Genomic DNA, 22241 nt, shown 5'->3' with positions numbered 1-22241 from the left:
TTCTCCCCCGATTGCTCAGTTTGGCCGGGCGGCCAGCTCTCGGAAGAGTCCTGGTTGTTCCAAACTTCTTCCATTTAAGAATTATGGAGGCCACTGTGCTCTTGGGAACCTTCAATGCAGCAGAGATTTTTTTTTGTAGGCTTCCCCAGATCTGTGGCTCGACACAATCCTCTCTGAGCTCTGCAGGCAGTTCCTTCGACCTCATGGCTTGGTTTTTGCTCTGATATGCATTGTCAGCTGTGAGACCTTATATAGACAGGTGTGTGCCTTTCCAAATCATGTCCAATCAATTGAATTTACCACAGGTGGACTCCAATCAAGGTGTAGAAACATCTCGAAGATGATCAAGAGAAATGGGAGGCACCTGAGCTAAATTTCAAGTGTCATAGCAAAGGGTATGAATACTTATGTCAATGTGATATTTCAGTTTTTTATTTTTAATAATTTTGCAAAACTTTCTAAAATCCTGTTTTCTCTTTGTCATTATGGGGTATTGGGTGTAGATTGACGAGGGAAAAAATGAATTTAAACAATTTCAGCATAAGGCTGCAACATAACAAAATGTGAAAAAAGTGAAGGGGTCTGAATACTTTCTGAATGCACTGTATCGGCTGTATGCTTCATCAGTTAATACGACTCTCATTTTGCCTCAGTCGTTACTTGGAATAACTATTACAACATTATAAATGGTTAGGTCTGTCGAATTAGGGGTAAAGAAATATAAGGTAGAAAAATGTGGAGAGGAAGGAAAAAAGAAGTTTGAATGGAGTAATGCAGGTGGAAGAGGAAAAGAGAAAAGCAGTAATTAATAAACCTTTCCTTTTTATGCCATATGTTGTAATGGGGCGGCGTGAGGGACCCATCTGATGCATTAACCGCACATATTAGCTGAAGTCATTACAATCCGTCTCCCTCGCTTTTCCAGCTACTTCATCTCTGCTCGCAGTCACGGCTATGAGGGCCTGTAACACTCGAGGAGTTACAAAATTCCTTACCTCTCCCAGGTCGGAGCCGTGCTCAGAACCTTTCTGGTGAAGGTAATCATGCCAGGAGGAGCTGCAATGAGAAGACACGTGCGATGAAGCAAAAGGAAGTTTTGTTGAAGAAAATAAAGAAAATACTTGGAATACGAGCATAGCAACATCAAAGTGAGAAATGGGGAGAGAGGGACGTGTCAGCAGATATTTAATGAAAGGCTAAAAGCTGTAAGCTCACGTGAGGTGGTAACTCGAGAGAAATAATGGAAGAAAGCACGAAGTTTTTCGACTTTCCTGCCGACAGCCGGAGGGAGAAAGAGTCTGAAAAAGAAGGGATGGAAAGACCGGTCACAGAGTGAGCTGTTTCATGGTTTTGGGCAAAGGGGGAAGGATAGGGATGTCTCAGGAGGTTGAGGCACTAACCTCGAAGGAGGTACTTGAGATGTTGAGTGGTTTAGGGGGTGGAGTGGGGGAGGTGGTACTTGAGACCATAAATAAGGAAATAGAAAAATCCGCAGCGTCTGATGATCTCGCTTATTTAAATAAATCCACCATTAAAACGGTAAAATAAAAACAATGCCCAAATCATCGAACATGCTGTCTTTTGCAAAATGTTCGATGATCCAAACTGGTGGAATGGCATGAATAAGGGAGTGAGTCAAGTGATAACACATGATGGAAGAGGGGTGGTGTTGATATACCAAACTACAGGTCTTGGGATGAAGGGGATATTTCAAAGTGGAAGGGGGGTAGGGGGAAATTTAAAGCAGAGAGCATCTCATTAGTCTCCCTAATGCCACACAGCTGTACGATAGCGCCAGACTTAGTAATATAAACAAACAGCAGGTGAAATGGGGAGAAAATAAACCTAATTATGCTCCCAAGGGATGCTGGGTAGTAGGAGATTTGAAGAGGCCACTAGCTGTGCTTTGTAAGAGGCCGGAAGAGGGCACCTTGTACAACCCATGGATGATACAAGTAATCTTTACACCTTCCCAAACAACTTCTCATGTAGATTCACATCTACTTATCCACTACGATATGGCATATCTACATATTCAATACAACACATGCACAAGTCAGTTTAAAGGTGAACATCACCCTCCCGTTTAACATCTTTTCAAGGCCTCTTCTCTTTCCTACCAGTATTTTTTTTTTTGTATACAGAATCGAGGCTCGTGAAAGAGCTAACACATTGAACATGAAAACATGCACAGACACATAAAACATACAATGAAGGGAGCGGGAGACAAGAGGGGGAGGGAGAGGGAAATTACACAAGCACAACAACAGTAGAGAACAAGGATGTCGGAAGATCTGTGGAAGGGAGAGGGCTGGGGGAGGAGGGGGAAGGGGTACACGGTATAAAGCAAATGAACACTACAAGGAATTTCACGACTAGAAATTTCAGGAAAGAAGTTGGGGGATTTAAAGAGGCCGATTTGTGGTGTTTTAATGGGGGTAGAAAAGATCAAGGTTTTGGATGGGGGATGATATGAGATGGTGGTGAACAGCTGTTTTAAACACCCGGAGGGGGGAGAGGGGTTGAAGAGAGTGTGGGAGTTTGTTCCAGAGGCGGGAGTAAAGAGGAATGAAAGAGTGAAGGTGAGCAGAGAGTCTTGATTTTGGCAGTTTAACCAGAAGAGGGTTTCTGGCAGATATTGTTTTTAATCTGGCAGATCTAGTTTAAATAATATTGTTGCGGATCTCAACGTCGGCCTTCCCCTTACCAAGGGGGTATTAATCCCCTTGTCTTTTATCTAGCCGACGTGATCCGGAGCTATTACGTTCCTTCCGGTCAGCGCTGAATAGGGTGGTAGGCCGAATTATTCCTATTCCCTAATTACCAGCGCCTCCCAGGAAGCAAGAAAATAACCCCGCCCGAACCACGGTTTTAGGTGGAAACGCCGAGCGATAGCGAGCCGTGATCCGGGCCGTTAACAAGAACTAACCCGATTTGAGCGGTGCCGAATCGTGCCACGCTTACCCAATGGAGGAAAAGACTGATACGGTCGAATTAGGAAGAAACAGGAAGAACAATTGATTTATTAATAATTTGCACAGGAAGAAGGAGAAGTACACACAGTGAAGCCTTAGTACAGTCTTAACTTATCCCCTGGACAAACGGGCCCGCACACACAGACACACTCACACGGGGATGTAGATGGTCAAGGGTTGAGGGTCCAGGGATGGCGTCCACAGCTCGTCCTCCGGGTCCCCGACTCGTACGGCGGTGTAGATGATAGGACAGACGGCAGGCGCTCCCCGCGTGTCGTTGGCATGGATCGGACAATTATAGGGTGGAATGCGGCGAAAGGTAGGCTGGCGGTTACTGGCGACCATGGTCGCGTATGTAATAAATGCACTCAAACGCGCTGCTTGATGCGTTTGCCTCACGAGGCCTCCTGAACAGTCCTCTTGCAAAGTGCGTATATTCCTTCAGTCCTTTTTTTTTTTTTTGTACACAAGATCGAGGCTCGTGTAAGAGCTAACATTAATCACACAAAAAGTCAAACCGAAACACAAAAAAATAAGGGGAGCGGCAGACAAGATGGGGAGAGAGGGGGAAGGACACAAACGCAACATTTGAGAGCAGGGACATCGGGAGAAATGTGGGAGGGGGAGGGCTTTGGGGGAGGTAGGAGAGGTATAAAACATATGAACACTGCAAGGACTTCCAGGAAAGAAGTTGGAATTTCCAAAAAAAGTGTATCTGGGGTGAATTAGCAGGGGTAGAAAAGATTTTCTAATCAATTAGAAAGTCCTTATCAATTCTTTCGCACGAGAGTCCTCTTCACCTCTTGATACCATCGCATAAGTCCTCCACACAACAATTCCAAGGCTTGGCTTCCCTCACGAGTCCTTATGCAACGCGCAAATTGTGCAAGTCCTTTGTAATGCGCGAATATCCTCAAGTCCTTTAAAGAAAAGCACCTCTCCCAATAGTCCTCTGCAATGAGTGCCGCTGCGTCAGTCCTGTGGAAGGGCTTTGTGCGCGCGCTTATATCACCACGCCTTTACCACGCCCTATCAGGCCATGTCGCCCGAGCTCTGGTTGGTCGTTGGCTCTTACCGGCTCCGCCCTTGACGTCTGCTTGACGTGGTCACTCCCTGACCTCGCGCTCCTCCCCCTTTTCCAGGCCTACCTCATGGCATTTGGCTGGTTTGAGCATCCTAATGCGCGGGGCAATAGCAAAAATGGGGCGGGGACTGGATGCTGCCCAACGAGGTAGATTTGGAGGGTGGGCCGCAAAATGAATGGGACCTACTCTTATTTATTTCTTTACACAACGCAGGTATCACTATTGGAAATGTCCTTATCTCACATATACTATAAAAAAAAAAAAAAGGCTTGGCTCACAATATACTATCTCACATATACTATGACATAACTAATGTTCTAAGGTGGCCTACGTGTTGCATGTGGACTAACTATGGGAGCAAAACCTTTAACCTTTATTAATCATATATGTACACTTTCTCAGAACCGCAACAATATGTTATTTGGATTTTTGGCCCAAATTCTTCCGACCATTCTGTTAACCAATTTCATGTTCTTAGGGTACCGAGGCTTCACTCATTGCTCCCGCAACTATCAGGTTGAGGTCAAGAGGTCGAGAGGACCAATCAGAGCACCTTGCTCTTGTTCCCGCTCAAACACTCATATTGATTTGGACTTATTCTTGGGGTTGGAGTCATGTTTGGAAAAGTTAACTGAATCCTCAGCTTTCCTGCTGAATGAAGTGTGTCGCTTCAGATGCCCAGGTACACGAGACATCCATGCCCTCTTCTGTAACGGGTAGTCACCTAGTGCCTCGACTGCTGGAACATTCCCAAACCATTATCGATTTTTCACAAACACCTTCCAAATGGTACCTAAATGTGAAAACCCGAGATCGACTTTTGCCAGAACAAAATGCGAAGGCAGAAATAAGAGGAAAAAGAAAAGAAAAATGCACATTATACGTGTGCACAATATTTTAACCCTTAAAATGTAAACCCTTTGTCATCTACAGTACGCCTCAAAAGAACGCACGAGTACAGGGCACTCTCATCTATTGGTCACGTGCCATTGCTGCCTCAGTGAAATGAGTGGAAATCACTTTATGCACACTCTACTTACCAGTTATTAAATATGGGGTCGTGTTCGGGTATATTAATCTAGGCGGGGGGTGGGGGGGGGGGGGGATTTTGCAGAACGTGTCTGAGCCTGTAAAACTGTCTGCCTTGTGGATGTAAAAAGAACGAGCGTCTTTTCTTCAGGTCTTTTTTCTTTCTCTCGTCTTTCTTTTCTTAAGGCAATCGAACCAGTATCGTGACGTGTGGTAAACGATGAGGGGATGCAATAATTGGGTTACCTGAGGACAATTCTGTCAGCCCTTCATGCATTGGGTAAAAACTCAATGAGTGAATGAATGAAACAAAATGATGAATATAAAAAGCCAATTCGTTTGTTGAACCCCACAGACTCCATATCCATCCATTCATCGTTGAATCCACCTGTTCCTGTTCAGCAGAACCCAACTACAATTAATCAACCAAGTTAGATAGAGCAACGTTAATGTAGAATGAAAATATTTGACAGATAACACTTGATGAACCAACACTCTGAGAACCCTAATAATAACATAAAAACTCCGACATCTACCTTGTGCATTACAAAGAAGGCAAATCACTATTCGGCCGACCAAGAACTCGCACACATTTGAACCATCTGTGCTTTACATTTCTCCTTTCAAAAAACAAAATTGGGTAAGAACTGGCTGCCCCAAGTTATTGCACACCGCTCCTTTCCTATGCCATCTCCAGGCACTGCATAATGTCATTGCCGGGCACTGAAGGGGGCTCGGCAGTGACGCACGCTGAAAGGGAGTACTCAGTTTTCACTCTGGTTGTTTTGTTGTTTTCTTGCTTTCTTGTTTTCTTGTTTTCTTGTCCAGGCGATATCTCAGCCAACCTTTGAGCTAGGAAGCTGAAATTTCGGCACAATAGTGAGCAAGTCCTTCGTCAAAAACAATTATTTTTTGTTTTTTGATTAATCAATTAATTGATGAGTTATTTAATTATTAGCGATTAATTAAGTACTTATACATTTCCTTTCTCTTCTGCCCATTATCTCAGGCACCTTTTGAGTTAGGAAGCTGATATTTGGACATGCCAATGACCACGTGATTTGGCTGCAAAGGCTATTTTTGATGAATCAATTAATCGATTAATTATTTAATTATTCGATTAATGACAATTTTTTTTAAAGTTACAGATTCTGATGAAATGGTGGTGATTTATGTGTTCTATTAGCGAATTGATTAATTATTTTCTTTTTTTATGATTATTATTTATTTATTTTCATTATTAATTATTTATTTATTTTATTTCTCATTTGGCCAATATCTCAGGCACCTTTTGAGCGAGGAAGCTGATATTTGGACATGACAGTGACCAAGTGATTTGGCTGCAAAGGCTATTTTTGATTTATTGATTAATCATTTAATCGATTAATTATTTATTGATTAATCAATTAATTATTTAATTTTTTTAAACAATGACTTATTTAATTAAATTTCTAAAAGATACATCTTCGGATGAAGCACTAGTGGTTTAGTTATGCTATTAGCCAATTGATTAAAAAAATATTTTATGATAATCTTTTCTTGATTTGAATTATGCAATTAATCGATCAATTATTGTGCACCTCTCCCTCCAAGTACAGTCTCTATGAGCTGCACGGCGGTATTGCCGGGCGCCAGAGGCCAGAGGCGCCCCGGCAATGCCGCGCTGGAGGATGTTCAATTATTTGGCATGGGGGCGGTGTACTTTGAATGTATCTGTACTTGTTGTACACCGCTCCTTTCGTATGCCATCTCCAGGTGGTGCATAACGTTATTGCCGGGCACCGAAGGGGGCTCGGCAATGACGCACGCTGAAAGGGAGTAATCAGTTTTCACTCTGGTTGTTTGTTTGTTTTCTTGGTTGTTTTCTTGGTTGTTTGTTTGTTTGTTCGGGCAATATCTCAGCCATCCTTTGAGCTCGGAAGCTGAAATTTCGGCACATTAGTGAGTAAGTACTTTGTCAAAAACAGTATTTTTTGTTTTTTGATTAATCAATGAATTGATGAGTTATTTAATTATTAGCGATTAATGAAGTACTTATTTATTTCCTTTCTCTTCTGGCCATGATCTCAGGCACCTTTTGAGTTCGGAAGATGATATTTGGACATGCCAATGACAAAGTGATTTGGCTGTAAAATATATATTTTATTTATTGACTAATCAATTAATCAATTAATAGATAATTATTTAATTATTCGATTAATGACAATTTTTTTTTAAAGTTACAGATTCTGATGAAATGGTGGTGGTTTATGTGTTCTATTAGCGAATTGATTAATTATTTCTTTTTTTATGATTACTATTTATTTATTTTCATTATTAATTATTTCTTTGTTTTATTTCTCATTTGGGCAATATCTCAGGCACCTTTTGAGTGAGGGAGCTGATATTTGGACCTGACAATGACCAAGTGATTTGGCTGTATAGGGTATTTTTTAATTTATTGATTAATTAATTAATCGATTAATTATTTAATTATTCGATGAATGACTTAATTAAATTTTTTTTTTAAGTTACAGATTTGGATGAAATGGTGGTGGTTTGTGTATTCTATTAGCCAATTGATTAACTATTAAATTTTTTTATGATTATTTATTTATTTTCATTATTAATCATTTATTTATTTTCTTTCTCATCTGGGCAATATCTCAGGCACCTTTTGAGTTAGGAAGCTAATATTTGGACATGACAGTGACAAAGTAATGTGACTAAAAAGGATATTTTTGATTTATTGATTAATCATTTAATCCATTAGTTATTTATTGATTAATCAATTAATTATTTAATTTTTTTATTCATGACTTATTTCATTAAATTTCTAAAAGATACATCTTCGGATGAAGCACGAGTGGTTTAGTTATGCTATTAGCCAATTGTTTAAGAAAATATTTTGTGATAATCTTTTATTGATTTTAATTATACAATTAATCAATCAATTATTGTACACCTCTCCCTCCCAATGCAGTCTCTATGAGCTGCACTGCGGTATTGCCGGGCGTGGAGGCGCCCCGGCAATGCCGCGCTGTAGGATATTTAATTATTTGGCATGGGGGCGGTGTGCTTTGAATGTATCTGTACTTGTAATTGTTTTTTTTAACAAATTCAGAATTTTTTTTGGACAAGTGGATGGCAGAAGTAGTGTGCATCCAACATGCAAGTTGGTTCTACATAGATCACAGGTCACTTTTGAAATCAGGCCTTAAAGGGTGTGTTACAGTAAGAAAACCTCTGTTAAGAAAGGGGAACATGACTCAAATGCTTTAATATGCACAACGTTACAGAAAATGGACGAGAGAACAATGGTCAAAGGTTGCTGGGATGGTCAAAGGTTGCTGGGATGGTCAAAGGTTGCTGGGATGGTCAAAGGTTGCTGGGATGGGCAAAGGCTGCTCGGATAGGCAAAGGTTGCTGACTCCCTCACAATAGTCAAATCAGGCCATAAATTGGTCCTGTTGATGGATGGACGACACCTGAGCCTTCTGCCAGTTTGTGTCTTCTTTTATTCCTTAAGTTGAATAAAGCATCCTTAAGGAAAGATTTGAAGATTTCCTAAGTTTCCCCTTAAAGACACCCTTGATTTGAGAATGGTTGTATATATGAATATTCCTTAAGTTTTTCCTTAAAACCTTCATTGGGAACACCCTCTTCACTCCATCTCCCGTCCTTAAACAACAACCTTTGAGTTTCCAAAAGATGCTCTTCAAGGAAATTGGTAACGGAAAGGACGATTGTCGCAGCGCGACGCAAGAAGCTGATAGGACAATGCTTCCGCAATTGAGAAATGATTATACATTGGGAAACACGCTATGAGCAGCGGCACCGTGACTTTGATGACATTTCCAATCATGACATTCACAATATATTGCTTATTGTTTCGCACTCACATTTCACTTTCATAATTTCACACTTTTGCCATTCCCGGAAAGTTTCCAAACATTTACTGCACACATTCACAATAAAATGCTAAATGACAATGAAATCATTTTATTCCTCCATCATCAGGAAGAATGTGTTCCCCATGCAGCATATAACAAGCATCATTTAAAATTACTGCTCATTGTATGCTCTTGCTTTTGGACACCTCTTCCTATCTCTAATCTGATTGGTTGACTAGCATAGAAATTGCTCCTAAAGATTTGTTGTTTTTTTGTATACAAGATCGAGGCTCGTGTTAGAGCTAATATTAATGGCAAAAAAAACAAAAAACGCACACATAAGACGAAATAAAGGGAGCGGGAGACAAGATGGGGAGATAGAGGGAAGCACACAAGTACAACATTTGAGAGCAGGGACATCGGGAGATCTGTGGGAAGGAGAGGGCTTGGGGGGAGGAGGCAAGGGAAGGGGGATGGGGGTGGGAGAGGTAAAAAAAAAACACATGGACACTGCTAGGACTTCCAGGAAAGAAGTCGGTATTTCAGAAAAGTGGATCTGGGGTGAATTAACAGGGGTAGAAAAGATCAAGGTTTTGGATGGGGGAAGATAAGAGATGGTGGTGAACAGCTGTTTTAAAGACCTGGAGGGATAAGTGGGATTGAAGACAGTGAGGGAGTTTGTTCCAGAGGCGGGAGAAAAGAGAAATGAAAGAGTGAAGGTGAGCAGAGAGTCTTGATTTTGGCAGTTTCACCAGAGGAGGGTTGCAGGCAGATCTTGTGTGACCTGTAGGAGTATTTGGGGGACAGAGCACAGACAGGGCTGGGGGGGGGGGGGGGGGGGCAAGCCAGAGAGGAGTCAGTAGAAGACAGAAAGACCACCAACCTGCCTGTGGTGAGTGAGTGAAAGGCCCTCGGAGTTAGCTTCATCGCGGGAGATTCCAATGATTCTGAAAGCTTTGGTTTCAACAGCGTGAAGCCGAGCTAGGTGTGAGGGAGGAGCACCAGCCCAGAGGGAAGAGCAGTGTTCCATTGAGCTGTGGAAGAAAGCCTTGTATGTGGTGAGGAGCTCAGGTGTGCCAATGAAGGACTTTGCATGACGGAGGATGCCCAGTCGGCGACTGGCATTGGAGGCCAGCTTGGAAATGTGGTTTTCCCAGGAAAGATCATGGCAAATTGTGAGACCCAAGAGCTTGAGTGACAGAACTTCTTGGAGAGGATTGTTGAGAAAGTAGATGGGAGGGTTGTCCAATCGGTCTTTACGGAGAGACATAGTAAGAGTGTGAGATTTGTCAGGATTGAAAGACATGTTCCACTTGTTGGACCAGTCTGTGATTTTCTCCAGGTCTGCAGAGAGTGAGGAGGCTGCAGACTGCTGATCTGAGGGATGAGGTATGGAGCGGCAGAGAGTGGAGTCATCAGCAAAGAGATAGGGATGATTTTCCAGAGTCGGAGAGATCATTGATGAAGACCAGAAAAAGCACAGGGCCCAGAACACTGCCTTGGGGAACTCCAGCCTGAACAGGAAGGGGAGATGAGAGAAACCCATTCAGGGCCACACGTTTACCACGACCAGAGAGGAAGTCCACAAGCCATGCGTGGAGATTTCCATGGATACCATAGGAGGAGAGTTTGTTGAGCAGGGCGGGGTGCCAGACCATATCGAAGGCACGTGATATGTCAAGGGAGACAGCTCTAATTTCCTGTATGACATTGAAGACGACTTCCATCCATTGTTGAGACAGCAGAAGCAGCATGTCCAGAGTAGAGTGACCTGGTCTGAATCCAAATTGATGATCAGAGATCAAACCATTGGAGAAGAGGAAGGATTTGATATCCGAAGCAATGATGGATTCCATGGCTTTGCTGATAATTGGGGACAGGCTGATTGGTCTGTAGTTGCAAGGATCTGTTTTTGCACCTTTTTTGTGTACAGCGATAATTTTGGCTGATTTCCAAGCTGAAGGCAGATGACCTTGAGCAAAAGAGGGGGTGAAGAGAACAGAGAGTGGGTGTGAAAGAGCGGCAGACGCAGGATTTTAGGACGTGTGGGCTGATGCCGCCTGGTCCAGTTGCAGAATCAGAGTCGAGGATTGTCAGAAACTTCTCCACCTTGTCAGGAGAGAAGGACACAGAGTCCAGGAGCAGCTGGGTTCGACTGGGTATGGTGGGTACACAGAGGGATGGGTTTGGGACACAATATTTTGAGGCAAACACAGAGTTGAGGCATTCAGCTTTTTCACGTGCGGATTCAGCTGTGTAGCCATTTGAGGTAAGGGAGGGGATGGATGGGAAACAAACACCAGAAAGAGATTTGACCAGACGCCACCAGGATTTGGAAGAGGGAGACAAGTTTGAGAGTTCACTCTTGAGAGTAGAGAGATATTGTATCCTGGCTCTCCTGATGGTAGACACACACTTGTTCCGGGCTTTGTGAAAGGAAATGAGATTGCCTTCCGTTGGATTAGCCTTCCATGAGGCGAAGGCAAGTTATTTCAGGGCAGCTGCCTCACCACAAGATTCCGTGTACCATGGACGGGAGGAAGGGTATGACAACTGAAGACGGGATGGGATAAATCTGTGCATGAGAGAGAGCAATTTACTTTGGAAGAATTCCCAGGATGAGTTTATTTCAGAGGCAGTACAGATGGGAGACAAGTCCAGATGATTTATGGCTGCTTGAGGACCGTGCCAGTTGGCCTGAGTGAAATGCCAGACTGGTGGACGTTGAGGAGGCTCTCTGAGAATGGCCAGAGAGATGTCTACTTTAACAAGCATAAGTCAGATGAACCGATTGGAGCAGAAGAAGGGCATCAGATATTTGCAGGGAAGTTTGTCATAACCAAGTCTTGAAGAGAAGAGTTCTGTACCTTAAGGAATTCCTTACTTGAGGATTTCCTAAAGGTTGTTTATGTAACAGGCCTTCAGGAAATCCTTTGCTAAGGAATCACAATGTACCTTTGGGTAAACATTTCCTAAAGGATGAGGGAATTTTATGCAACCGGTCCACTATCTTCAAGTATTGCTCATCCTTGTTTGACAGCATTTTGGATCTTCCGTTCTTGGGTTCGGTTCAGGATCAGCAAGCAGCAAGGCGCTGACGTGACCTATGCCTTGCAGCTTCACCAAGTTAAGTTGAATTGCCTCCATTACCAAAGGAGGAAAGAGTGCGGAAAGAGAGAGGAAAGAGAGGAACAAAATCAACAGTTTTCTTGGGAATAAGCATTGGATAATAGGTTTTCCAGTTAGGAAAGAAGGGGCCTTCTGGAGGCAAACGAACATTGCACTTTCTTACTTGCCATGTTACTAAGGAGGGTCGAATTGTTATAAAACGACCTTGTTTTTGCCGATTTTTCAAACCAGCTGGTGAAGTAATTCCAAATTTCATTTCAGGCAGGTATTAAAAAACTGAGCCAGAATCATTACAGTAGAAGAGGGGGAAGGGGGGGGGGGGGGGGGAGGAAGAGGGAGAAAGAGCAAGCGAGAAAGGGCTCTTGTGAAACAGAAATTACATTTTAATCAAAGGCAAAATGTTACATTTCTATGATCAGAATGTATAGAAATATTACACATTTGAATTGTATTTAAAAATGAAGGGCTTAGGAAAATCAAATGTAAAGGTAAAGAGTAAAGCTTACCCTGTAAAGTTGAAAGTCGGAGTGACATTTTGGCCAGAACGAGGAAAAGTGCAGAAGAGGGCATTGGAAAGCAAACATGATGCCTGGAGTTGAGAGATGGACAGAGAAGCATGGAAATCTGGAGAGAGTAAAGGGAGAGGCTAGGGAAAAAGAAAAACAGTTCAATTATGAAAAAAAATCTTGCAATAACACAGTCGTATATAGGAACTGAATGATAAGCAGTGAGACTTTACTAATTACGAATTCTGTGATCTGTTAGCATTAGGCAAGGTGCAGACAAGAGAAACGTCAGAAGCATGGAAAATGGCACACCTGAATTAGACTCAAGAGGAGAGACAGGAACACTACCGGGTTGACAGGATGGCGTAGAGGTACGCACACTCGCTCTAAGCTGTCTCATCTGAGTTTGAATCCCGACCCAGCTATAAACTGTTATCCTCATGTTTTACAGGCAGGGTGATTTATCGATGTGTGTGCCATCCCTCGGATGGACGTTACATTGGAGTCCCGTCTGCGCACATTCGTTGGTGGACGTTAAAGATCCCATGGCATCCTTTGCGAAGAGTAGGTGAGTTATCGCCGGCACTATAAACAGGTTACAAGTTCCTGCCCTAACCAGCAGAAGGCATTGTTGCATCAGCAGCATGGCCGCACCTTCAGCCAATGATGCTACCCCACAGCCTTGTGCTGCATCCGAATAAAGTAGAAGCACTACTGAACAAGGACAATCACAGTCTTCCTCTAGTGCTGTATCTTCATCTGTCTGCACTCTTCAGCAAAGCCTTATCTGTCGGTCACATAGCGACTGCCTGAAAGTTGGCAAACATCCCTCCCATCCACAAGTGTGAAAACGGATATACCCAACAACAGACAACCAAGCATACTTTCAATTATAACTAAAGTCATGGAATCCATCATTGCTGCCAACATCAACCATTTCCTCTTTTCCAACAACATGATTTTGGCCCAGTTATTCAACTCAAAATATGGTGCAACTCATCTCTCAGCCATTGTTGGAGGACCTAAATCTCAAATGAGACGTGTCCGTCTGACATCCTTCCCTGCTTTCTGACTTCTTACACTTGAGGAGTCAACATAATGCTATCGATGAAACCCTATCGTCTTCTCTACAAGTGGAACTAAGAGTGGCCAAGACAGCTGTTCTTCTCCTCCATAAATGACATCTCTGATGATCTGGAAACTACACTCTTCCTTTTTGCAGTTGGCTCAACATTATGTCATACAGTAGCCCCATTTTTCCAACAGGTACAAGTAGCTGTGTCACTCTCTGCTGATCTGAAATTTATTAGATGGTGGTCTGATAAATGAAGCATGGCTTTTTTTTTTTTTTTTTTTTTTTGTATACAAGATCGAGGCTCGTGAAAGAGCTAACAATAATCACAAAAAAGACAAACCGACACACAAAACACAAAAAAACAAGGGGAGCGGCAGACAAGATGGGGAGAGAGGGGGAAGGACACAAACACAACATTTGAGAGCAGGGACATCGGGAGGACTTGGGGGGAAGTGGGAGAGGAATAAAACATATGAACGCTGCAAGGACTCTGGGGTGAATTACCGGGGGTAGAAAAGATCAAGGTTTTCGATGGGGGAAGATAAGAGATGGTGGTGAACAGCTGTTTTAAAGACCTGGAGGGAGGAGTGGGATTGAATGGAGTGGGGGAGTTTGTTCCAGAGGCGGGAGAAAAGGGGAATGAAAGAGTGAAGGTGAGCAGAGAGCCTAGACTTTGGCAGTTTAACCATAAGAGGGTTGCAGGCAGATCTTGTGCGACCTGAAGGAATATTTGGGGGACAGAGCACAGAGAGAGCTGGGGGAGCAAGGCCAGAGAGGAGTCGGTAGAAGACAGAAAGACCACCAACCTGCCTGCGGTGAGTGAGTGAAAGGCCCTCGGAGTTGACTACATCGCAGGAGATTCCAATGATTCTGAAAGCTTTGGCCTCAACAGCGTGAAGCCGAGCAAGGTGTGAGGCAGGAGCACCAGCCCAGAGGGGGGAACAGTATTCCTTGAGCTGGTGCACCAGCTCAAGTTGAGCAAATCTCACAGCCTCACCGTGTCACTCCAGAAAGATTGTCAAATTAACCCACCTATTTGTTTCCATGGTCAGCCTGTTGTACTCACTATCAGGCATGGTCAGCCTCTTGGCCATATAATAAAGCTGGCTTCTAAAGCCAGCTGCACACTGGGTATCATCCGCAGTTCCATTTCATTCGTTGAAAAAGCAGAGGAACTCACAATTTACAAGGTCTATGTCGTTAGCCAAATACAGTACTGCACTCTATCTTATGGGCTGGTGCACCAGCATCATATTTGTAACTTCTGGGAATTGTGACATATAAAGCACTCAACATTATTGGAATCTCCAGCATTGAGATCAGAGGCCATGGCCTGTTGCTTTCACACCACAAGCAGATCGGTGACATATATTATTTACACCACCTCTTCTCCAGTCGTTCGCTCTGTCTTCTGTCAGCCCTCTAAACTTCCTCAGCTCCTCCAGGATGCAGGCATTCTTCCAGTAACAGTAACCATTTCCTGGTTAAACCCAAAACATTCAGGATTTCTGCACACCAGTTATTTTGTTCCTCTTTTCTCTCGCTTATAGAACCGCATTGCTGAGACTGGCCAAATCCTCCTTCGCCTCCAAGACTTTAAGTGGCTGGAGCAATCCCATCTCATGCCATCCTCCAATTCCTACCCAGAATATTTTCCACTCCCAATGGACCTATCTAACCCAGTCCAGCCTTCTTACTTATTTGGTTCCTCTTATCTCTCTCTCTTCCTGTTTGGTTCTTCCAGTGCTTATTGTGTCTGACCATTACCCCACTGCCTGACTGTTTGGTGCCTTTTTGTCATCTTACTCTTCTATGAGCCTCGACTTTGTGAGGAAAAAAAAAACCCACCACTTTGAGCGATGTGTCCCAGATGAACCAACTCCGTAAGCTGGATGCTACTCGTCTCCTCTCATAGGCTCAGTCAAGCTTGTACTGCTGTGACCACAGCTCAACCATCTCTCTAAATATCCCAGGATCTTCCAAATGTCGGATCTCTTAAAATTGTCTCTCCTTATACTCAATGTTTTATTCAAACTAACAAACTTAACATGTTGTCGGTTCAAACACCGAGTTTGAACCAGCAATAAGGAGCAGATCTGCAAATGTTCAACTGCTCAGTCTATCTGCAGGTTGGTAGTTAGCGCAAGTTGTGTGGAAGAGTCTCCAACCAATTGACAATGGACTGAAAAATAAAATACCAACGCCGGTAATCTAACACTTACTTTCCACGGCCCAATAATGTAATGGCATTACAATATTAATGGCATTACCAAAACAAATGTAATACATTATATCATTTCACTATGTACACATTTAATTAAATACATACACAACTAGAACGCCACTCAGTAGAGCGCATACTCCCGCCGTGGGTTTAGTTGGAATAATACGTTTTGTTTAACATCCCCTCTCCCCAAAACAATAAATGAAAAAGAAAGTAAGCCCTAACTGTCAGAGAATTAATTTTGATATATCTCGGAATTAGAGGAGAAAAACATCATTTAAGAATAAGAATAAAAGCTTTAATGCAGTAAAACAGAAAAAATCTTTCCCAAAAAAATTTCCAAAAAAAATTCCTGGATCCGGGATAATATCCTGCGCTTCACCAAAAACTAATCAATTCTTCTTTATCCCAAGGGCAATCATCCCACCAACTTTCATCCAAATCCGTTCAGAACTTTTCCAGATATCTTGTTCACAAACACACGAACATACACACACACGGACGGACACGATCGAATGCGTTACTTCCTGGCGGGAGTAATAGACCTGAAAATCGCAGAGCCAGAACCAGAATTATTTATTCGGTCTGGATAGCCCATGCGAGGTTTCTTCTTCTTCAGACTCTCACAACCCTGGGTGAATATGCGATCTTTTAAAAAAAAGTTGGAATTTTGCCAAATCTGTTTTATTTGTTTGTTAATATACCTCAGCCATTGACAAATCTGGAACTAAGTCTTTATAAGTTCATCAAATACTGACACCGCGAATGACATTCGCTGAGCTAAATGTTGATATATCTTCTGAGGTAAAAACAAAACAAAACAAAAAACAGTTTTAAAGCATTATACGTATCAAACGATACATTTTATTAAACGGGGAAACCTAATACACACTTTGGTGGTTTTAAAATGACAGAATATGTCTTTATTAGAAGAAAAAAAAAAGAACATTGAAGACGACGCTGCTAAAAAAATACACCGCTCTAACGCATAACCACGAGTTTAAACTACATTTACAACAAATATGAAAACTATTTTCATATCACAATGTTAAATATAGAATATATAGAAGATAATGTTAAAAAAAAATGAGCCCTATCTTCCAATGGTAAAGAAATCCTTCAAAAAATTTCTGGATCGGGAATAATATCCTGAGCTTCATCAAAAACGAATCAATTCTTCCTTATCCCAAGGGCAATCATCCCACCAACTTTCATCCAAATCCGTTCAGAACTTAACCAGATATCTTGTTCACAAACACACGAACACGGGTGAATGCATTACTCCCTAGCGGGAGTAACTAGAAGGGCACTCAGCCGAGCATATATCTCCGCCAGGCTAATTAGTTTACATTCTGCATCCCACTGATAGGCCGGATCTGGATTCGGACATGAACCAAAATTTTATAGGCTTGTTCGTGTCCCCTAACCAACTCACCAAGTTTTGTTATAACTCGTCCACAACTTCTTGAAATATCATGCTACATATCATTTTTGGCCCCATCTCTCAATGGTGAAGAATCACTTATAAATTAAAAAATTCTCATATCCAGATCCGAATTCGGATCTTCACCAAAATTGAATTAATTTGTCCTCGTCACACACTCAACCTGTCCACTAAGTTTCATCCGAATCCATTCATAATTTTTTGAGATATCGTGCTATATATTGTTTTTGGCCCCAATGGTAAAGAATCACTTTAAAAAAAATCTCAGATCCAGATCCGGATCCGGATCTTCACCAAAATCTAATCAATTCGTCTTTGTCACACACCCAACCTGTGCACCAAATTTCATCCAAATTCGCACACCACCTTTTGGGATATCCTGCACACAAACAAACAAACAAAGGAACAGACAAACAGACAAACATGAAAACCTAACATCCACCCACCTTTGGTATCTCAAAAAATAATAAAGCGTAGCAGAGTAGAGTATACCAGTTTTAAACTGTAAATTGTTTTGTGCTTATACACTATTGAAAGTTGTGGCTGGTCTCGAGATCTGATCACTTACCTCTTGCTTCTGTGGTTCCAGGTTCAAGTGTTGTACTGTGGCGGACACGAAAGCCCACTGGCATGGTGACATCATTGCGTGCACCAAGTGGGCAGCGGCCACGCCCGAGGGGTAGGCGTGGCCTCAGGATATACACCGGGCGCGCAGCCCGGAGCACGCCAGTGCTACAGTGACCTCCTGTGAATAAACTCTTTTGTTTAACCGCGTTGTCCGCTTCCTCCTTGGTAGAAAGTAAGCGCACGTAGCACCGCACTTTAATTGGTGACCTCCGACGTTCTGGTCAGCCATCGCTGACCACCCGACATGGCAACCAATGCGGTAGCAATGAAGCTCCCCGAGTTCTGGGAAGCTCAGGCGGAGATCTGGTTCCTGCAGGCCGAAGCCCAGTTCAGGCTTCGACGCATCACGGCGGACGAGACACGCTACTGCCACGTGGTCGCTTCCCTCGGGGCCGGCGCGGCCGTCCGCGTCGTGTCGGTCCTGAGGAACCCACCGGCCCACGACAAGTACGAGGCGATCAAGCGCCTCCTCCTCGCCACGTTCGGCCTCACAGTGGACGCACGGGCCGATCGCCTCTTGGACCTCCCCGAGCTCGGTGACACGCGACCGTCGGTCCGAATGGACCATATGCTGTCGCTCATGGGCGACGAAACCCCGAACGCTCTATTCCGGGTGTTATTTCGACGCCAGCTGCCGGCACGAGTCCGCCTCGCGTTGGCCGGTTCCGCAACGACGGAACCCCGTGCGTTCGCGGCCGAGGCCGACAAGTTATACGCGGCTTTGGACACGCAGGCGAGTTTCTGTGCGGCCATAGCGGCTCCCGAGCCCGAACCTCCTGCGGGTGCCCACCCCTGCTCCGAAGGGCGCCTCGTGGCGGCCGCCACGCCCCGCCCACCACCACCGCGGAAACCGCGGCCTCCGGCTTCGCCGCAAACCTGGTGTTTTTTCCACGCTAGGTTTGGCCACGAGGCTCGGCAATGTCGTCCGCCATGCTCATTCGGCAGGTCGGGAAACGCCCGGGCCAGCCCTCGGTAGTGGCACTGAGCGCCGGCCGATCAAACAGCCTCCTGTACATAACGGACACCTTGTCCGGGCACCGTTACCTGTGCGACACGGGAGCGCAGGTGAGTGTCGTTCCTGCCGGTACGTCCGACAAGCAAACCGTGGGCCGAGGCCCCGCGCTGCTTGCGGCCAATGGTACGTCTATACGCACGTACGGAAAACGCTGTCTCTCTCTGCGGTTCGGAGGGCAGGTTTTCCGTTGGTCGTTCGTTACGGCCGACGTGCCTATGGCACTGCTCGGCGCGGACCTCTTATGTGCTAATGGATTACTGGTGGATGTAAAGCACAGAAGGCTTGTCCAGGCTGAGCTCATAGAGCGGCTCATTCGCCCGCCTCCTCGCGGGTTTCCCGGCCCTCACGCGGCCCACTTTCTCGGCGGGGGCCGTCAAACACGGGGTGGAACACCACATCCCCACCGCCGGGCCACCGGTCTACGCCCGGGCACGCCGCCTAGAGCTGACGAAGCTCGCCGTAGCTAAAGCGGGGTTTCGCTACGCTGGAGCGGCTCGGCATCGTGCGGCGCTCCGAGAGCGCGTGGGCGTCCCCGCTCCACATCGTGCCCAAGCCCGGCGGGGGATGGCGACCGTGCGGGGACTACCGGCGCCTCAACGACGCCACCACCCCCGACCACTACCCCGTCCCCCACATCCAGGACTTCTCCGCCCGGTTGGCGGGGATGTCCTTCTTTTCAAAGGTGGACCTCGTACGCGGCTACCATCAGGTCCCTGTCAGGCCGGAGGACATCCCGAAGACGGCCGTCATCACGCCATTCGGGCTTTTCGAATTTCTTCGGATGCCCTTCGGTTTGAAAAATGTGGCTCAGGCGTTCCAGCGCCTAATGGACAGCGTCTTGCGCGGCTTGGATTTTTTGTACGTCTACCTGGACGACATCCTCGTCACCAGCGCGTCCCGCGAAGAGCACCTTCATCACCTCCACACGCTCTTCGAACGCCTGGGCCAGCATGGCCTCATCGTGAACTCCGCCAAGTGCCGGTTCGGCGTCATCGGTATCGACTTTTTGGGGCACCGCGTCACCAGGCACGGGGCCGTCCCCCTACCGGCCAAGGTGGAGGCGGTGAAGGGGTTTCCGCGCCCCCGCATGATCAAGGGGCTCCAGGAGTTCCTGGGCATGGTAAACTTTTACCATCGGTTCCTGCCCCGCATCGCCCAGCTCCTGCGCCCCTTACACGAGGCCCTTCGAGGGAAGCCAGGCAAAGGTGACGTTACCTGGACCGAGCAGATGGACGCGGCGTTCTCGGGCGCGAAGCTCGCCTTGGCCAACGCCACCATGCTCGCGCACCCGGCGCCCGATGCACCGATCGCCCTCACCTCCGACGCCTCGGACTACGCGGTGGGCGCGGTGTACGAGCAATGGGTGCTTTGGTGCCTGGCAACCGCTGGCGTTCTTCAGCCGGCAGCTTCGCCCGCCCGAATGCCGTTACAGTACCTTCGACCGCGAGTTGCTTGCGCTTCACCTGGCGGTCAGGCACTTCCGACATCTGCTCGAGGGCCGTGCGTTCACGGCCTTCGTCGACCACAAGCCGCTGGTTTTCGCGAAGGGCAAGGTCGCCGAGCCGTGGTCGGCCCGGCAACAGCGTCACCTCGCGGCCATGTCCGAGTACACGACGGACATCCGGCACGTCGCGGGAAAGGACAACCCGGTGGCCGATTGCCTTTCCCGGGCCGTCACCCACGCAGTCCACCTTGGCATCGACTATGCCCGGATGGCGGCGGACCAGGCCGTCGACCCCGGGGTCCAGGCCCTGCGGACCGCCGTCACAGGCCTCCGCGTCACCGAGGTGCCCTTTGACGGCACGGACACGGCCCTCGTTTGCGACGTCTCCCTCGGGCGGCCTCGCCCCATCGTGCCCGCAGGCTGGCAGCGCCAGGTTTTTGACACCATCCACGGCCTGTCCCACCCGGGCACAAAGGCCTTCCAGAGGTTGGTCGCCGACAGGTTTGTCTGGCATGGCCTCCGGAAGGCCGTCCGCGGCTGGACCAGGACGTGCCTCGCGTGCCAGCGCGCAAAGGTGCACCGGCATACCCAGGCCCCATTGGCCCCGTTTACGGTGCCGGCACGTAGGTTCGACCACATGCACGTGGACCTGGTGGGACCTCTGCCCCCCTCGCGGGGTTTCACCCATGTCCTTACCATGGTGGACCGCACCACCCGGTGGCCGGAGGCCGTGCCTTTGGCGGCGACGATGGCGGCAGACGTCGCGCAGGCGTTCATCGCCACCTGGGTCGCCCGGTTCGGCGCCCCCTCGGACATCTCGTCCGACCGCGGCCCCCAGTTCACCTCGGAGCTCTGGGCCGCGGTCGTGCGGGGGCTCGGGGTCCAGCTGCACCGAACCTCGGGCTACCACCCCCAGCCAACGGCCTGTGCGAGCGGTTCCACCGCTCGTTGAAGGCAGTGCTCCGGGCCACCGTCCGCGACGGCGGCTGGGTCGACAGGCTCCCCTGGGTCCTGCTGGGCCTCCGGACGGCGCCCAAAGAGGACCTGCGCGCATCCGCGGCGGAGTTGGTCTTTGGACAACCGCTGCGGGTGCCGGGCGAGTTCCTCCCCGACCCCACGGCACCTTGGTCCGCGGCGCAGGAGCGCTCCGCGCTGCAGGAGACCGCCCGGAGGTTCGCCCCGGTGCCGACGGCGCACCACGGGCACCCACCCACGCACGTCGCCCCGGAGCTTCGCACCGCGGAGTATGTCTTCGTCCGGCACGACGCCCACCGGACACCACTGCGGCCCCCGTATGACGGGCCTTTCCGCGTCCTGGAGACTGGGGTGAAATACTTCACCTTGGACATCGGCGGTACTCCCGACCGCGTCTCGGTGGATCGACTCAAGCCGGCCCACCTCGACGTGGACCACCCACCGCCGGTGGCTCGGCCCCCGCGTCGGGGCCGCCCCCGGCGGGCGGACCCCCGGCACCGCCCAGCACCACCGGCACGCCGCCCCCCGGTCCGGCACCCATCCCGGGTACAGCCGGGGGTATCCCAGCTGGCATCCCTGCACCCCGGACGCCGCCGGTCGCCAGAGGGCGCTTCGGCCGGGTCATCCGTTTGCCCCGCAAACTGGCCCTCCAGGTGCGCGGGAATTCTGGGGGGGTGGGCGCGTGTGGCGGACACGAAAGCCCACTGGCGTGGTGACATCATTCCGCGCACCAAGTGGGCGGCGGCCACGCCCGAGGGGTAGGCATGGCCTCAGGATATACACCGGGCGCGCAGCCCGGAGCGCGCCAGTGCTACAGTGACCTCTTGTGAATAAAGCCTCT

At 47.2% G+C, this 22241-nt stretch overlaps 1 protein-coding gene across 4 annotated transcripts in view; it reads right to left on the bottom strand.

Annotated features, from left to right (window-relative positions):
* The window catches only part of PARG (poly(ADP-ribose) glycohydrolase), a 164055-nt gene that overhangs the window by 62581 nt on the left and 79233 nt on the right, over nucleotides 1–22241 (bottom strand). For all 4 annotated transcript variants that reach the window (XM_078771997.1, XM_078772000.1, XM_078771998.1 and 1 more), the window contains 3 exons: nucleotides 12597–12736; nucleotides 1216–1298; nucleotides 996–1056 (listed from right to left, as the gene is read on the bottom strand). In XM_078771997.1, coding sequence (XP_078628123.1) covers nucleotides 996–1056; nucleotides 1216–1298; nucleotides 12597–12736 — 284 coding nt within the window. The remainder of the gene's footprint in view (nucleotides 1–995; nucleotides 1057–1215; nucleotides 1299–12596; nucleotides 12737–22241) is intronic.

Source organism: Myxine glutinosa, chromosome 2 (assembly GCF_964187855.1).
Source record: "Myxine glutinosa chromosome 2, kmMyxGlut1.1, whole genome shotgun sequence".
In the NCBI taxonomy this organism is placed as follows: domain Eukaryota; kingdom Metazoa; phylum Chordata; class Myxini; order Myxiniformes; family Myxinidae; genus Myxine; species Myxine glutinosa.
The sequence above is the reverse complement of the archived record's forward strand: the minus strand, read 5'-3'. Positions and strand labels throughout refer to the sequence as shown.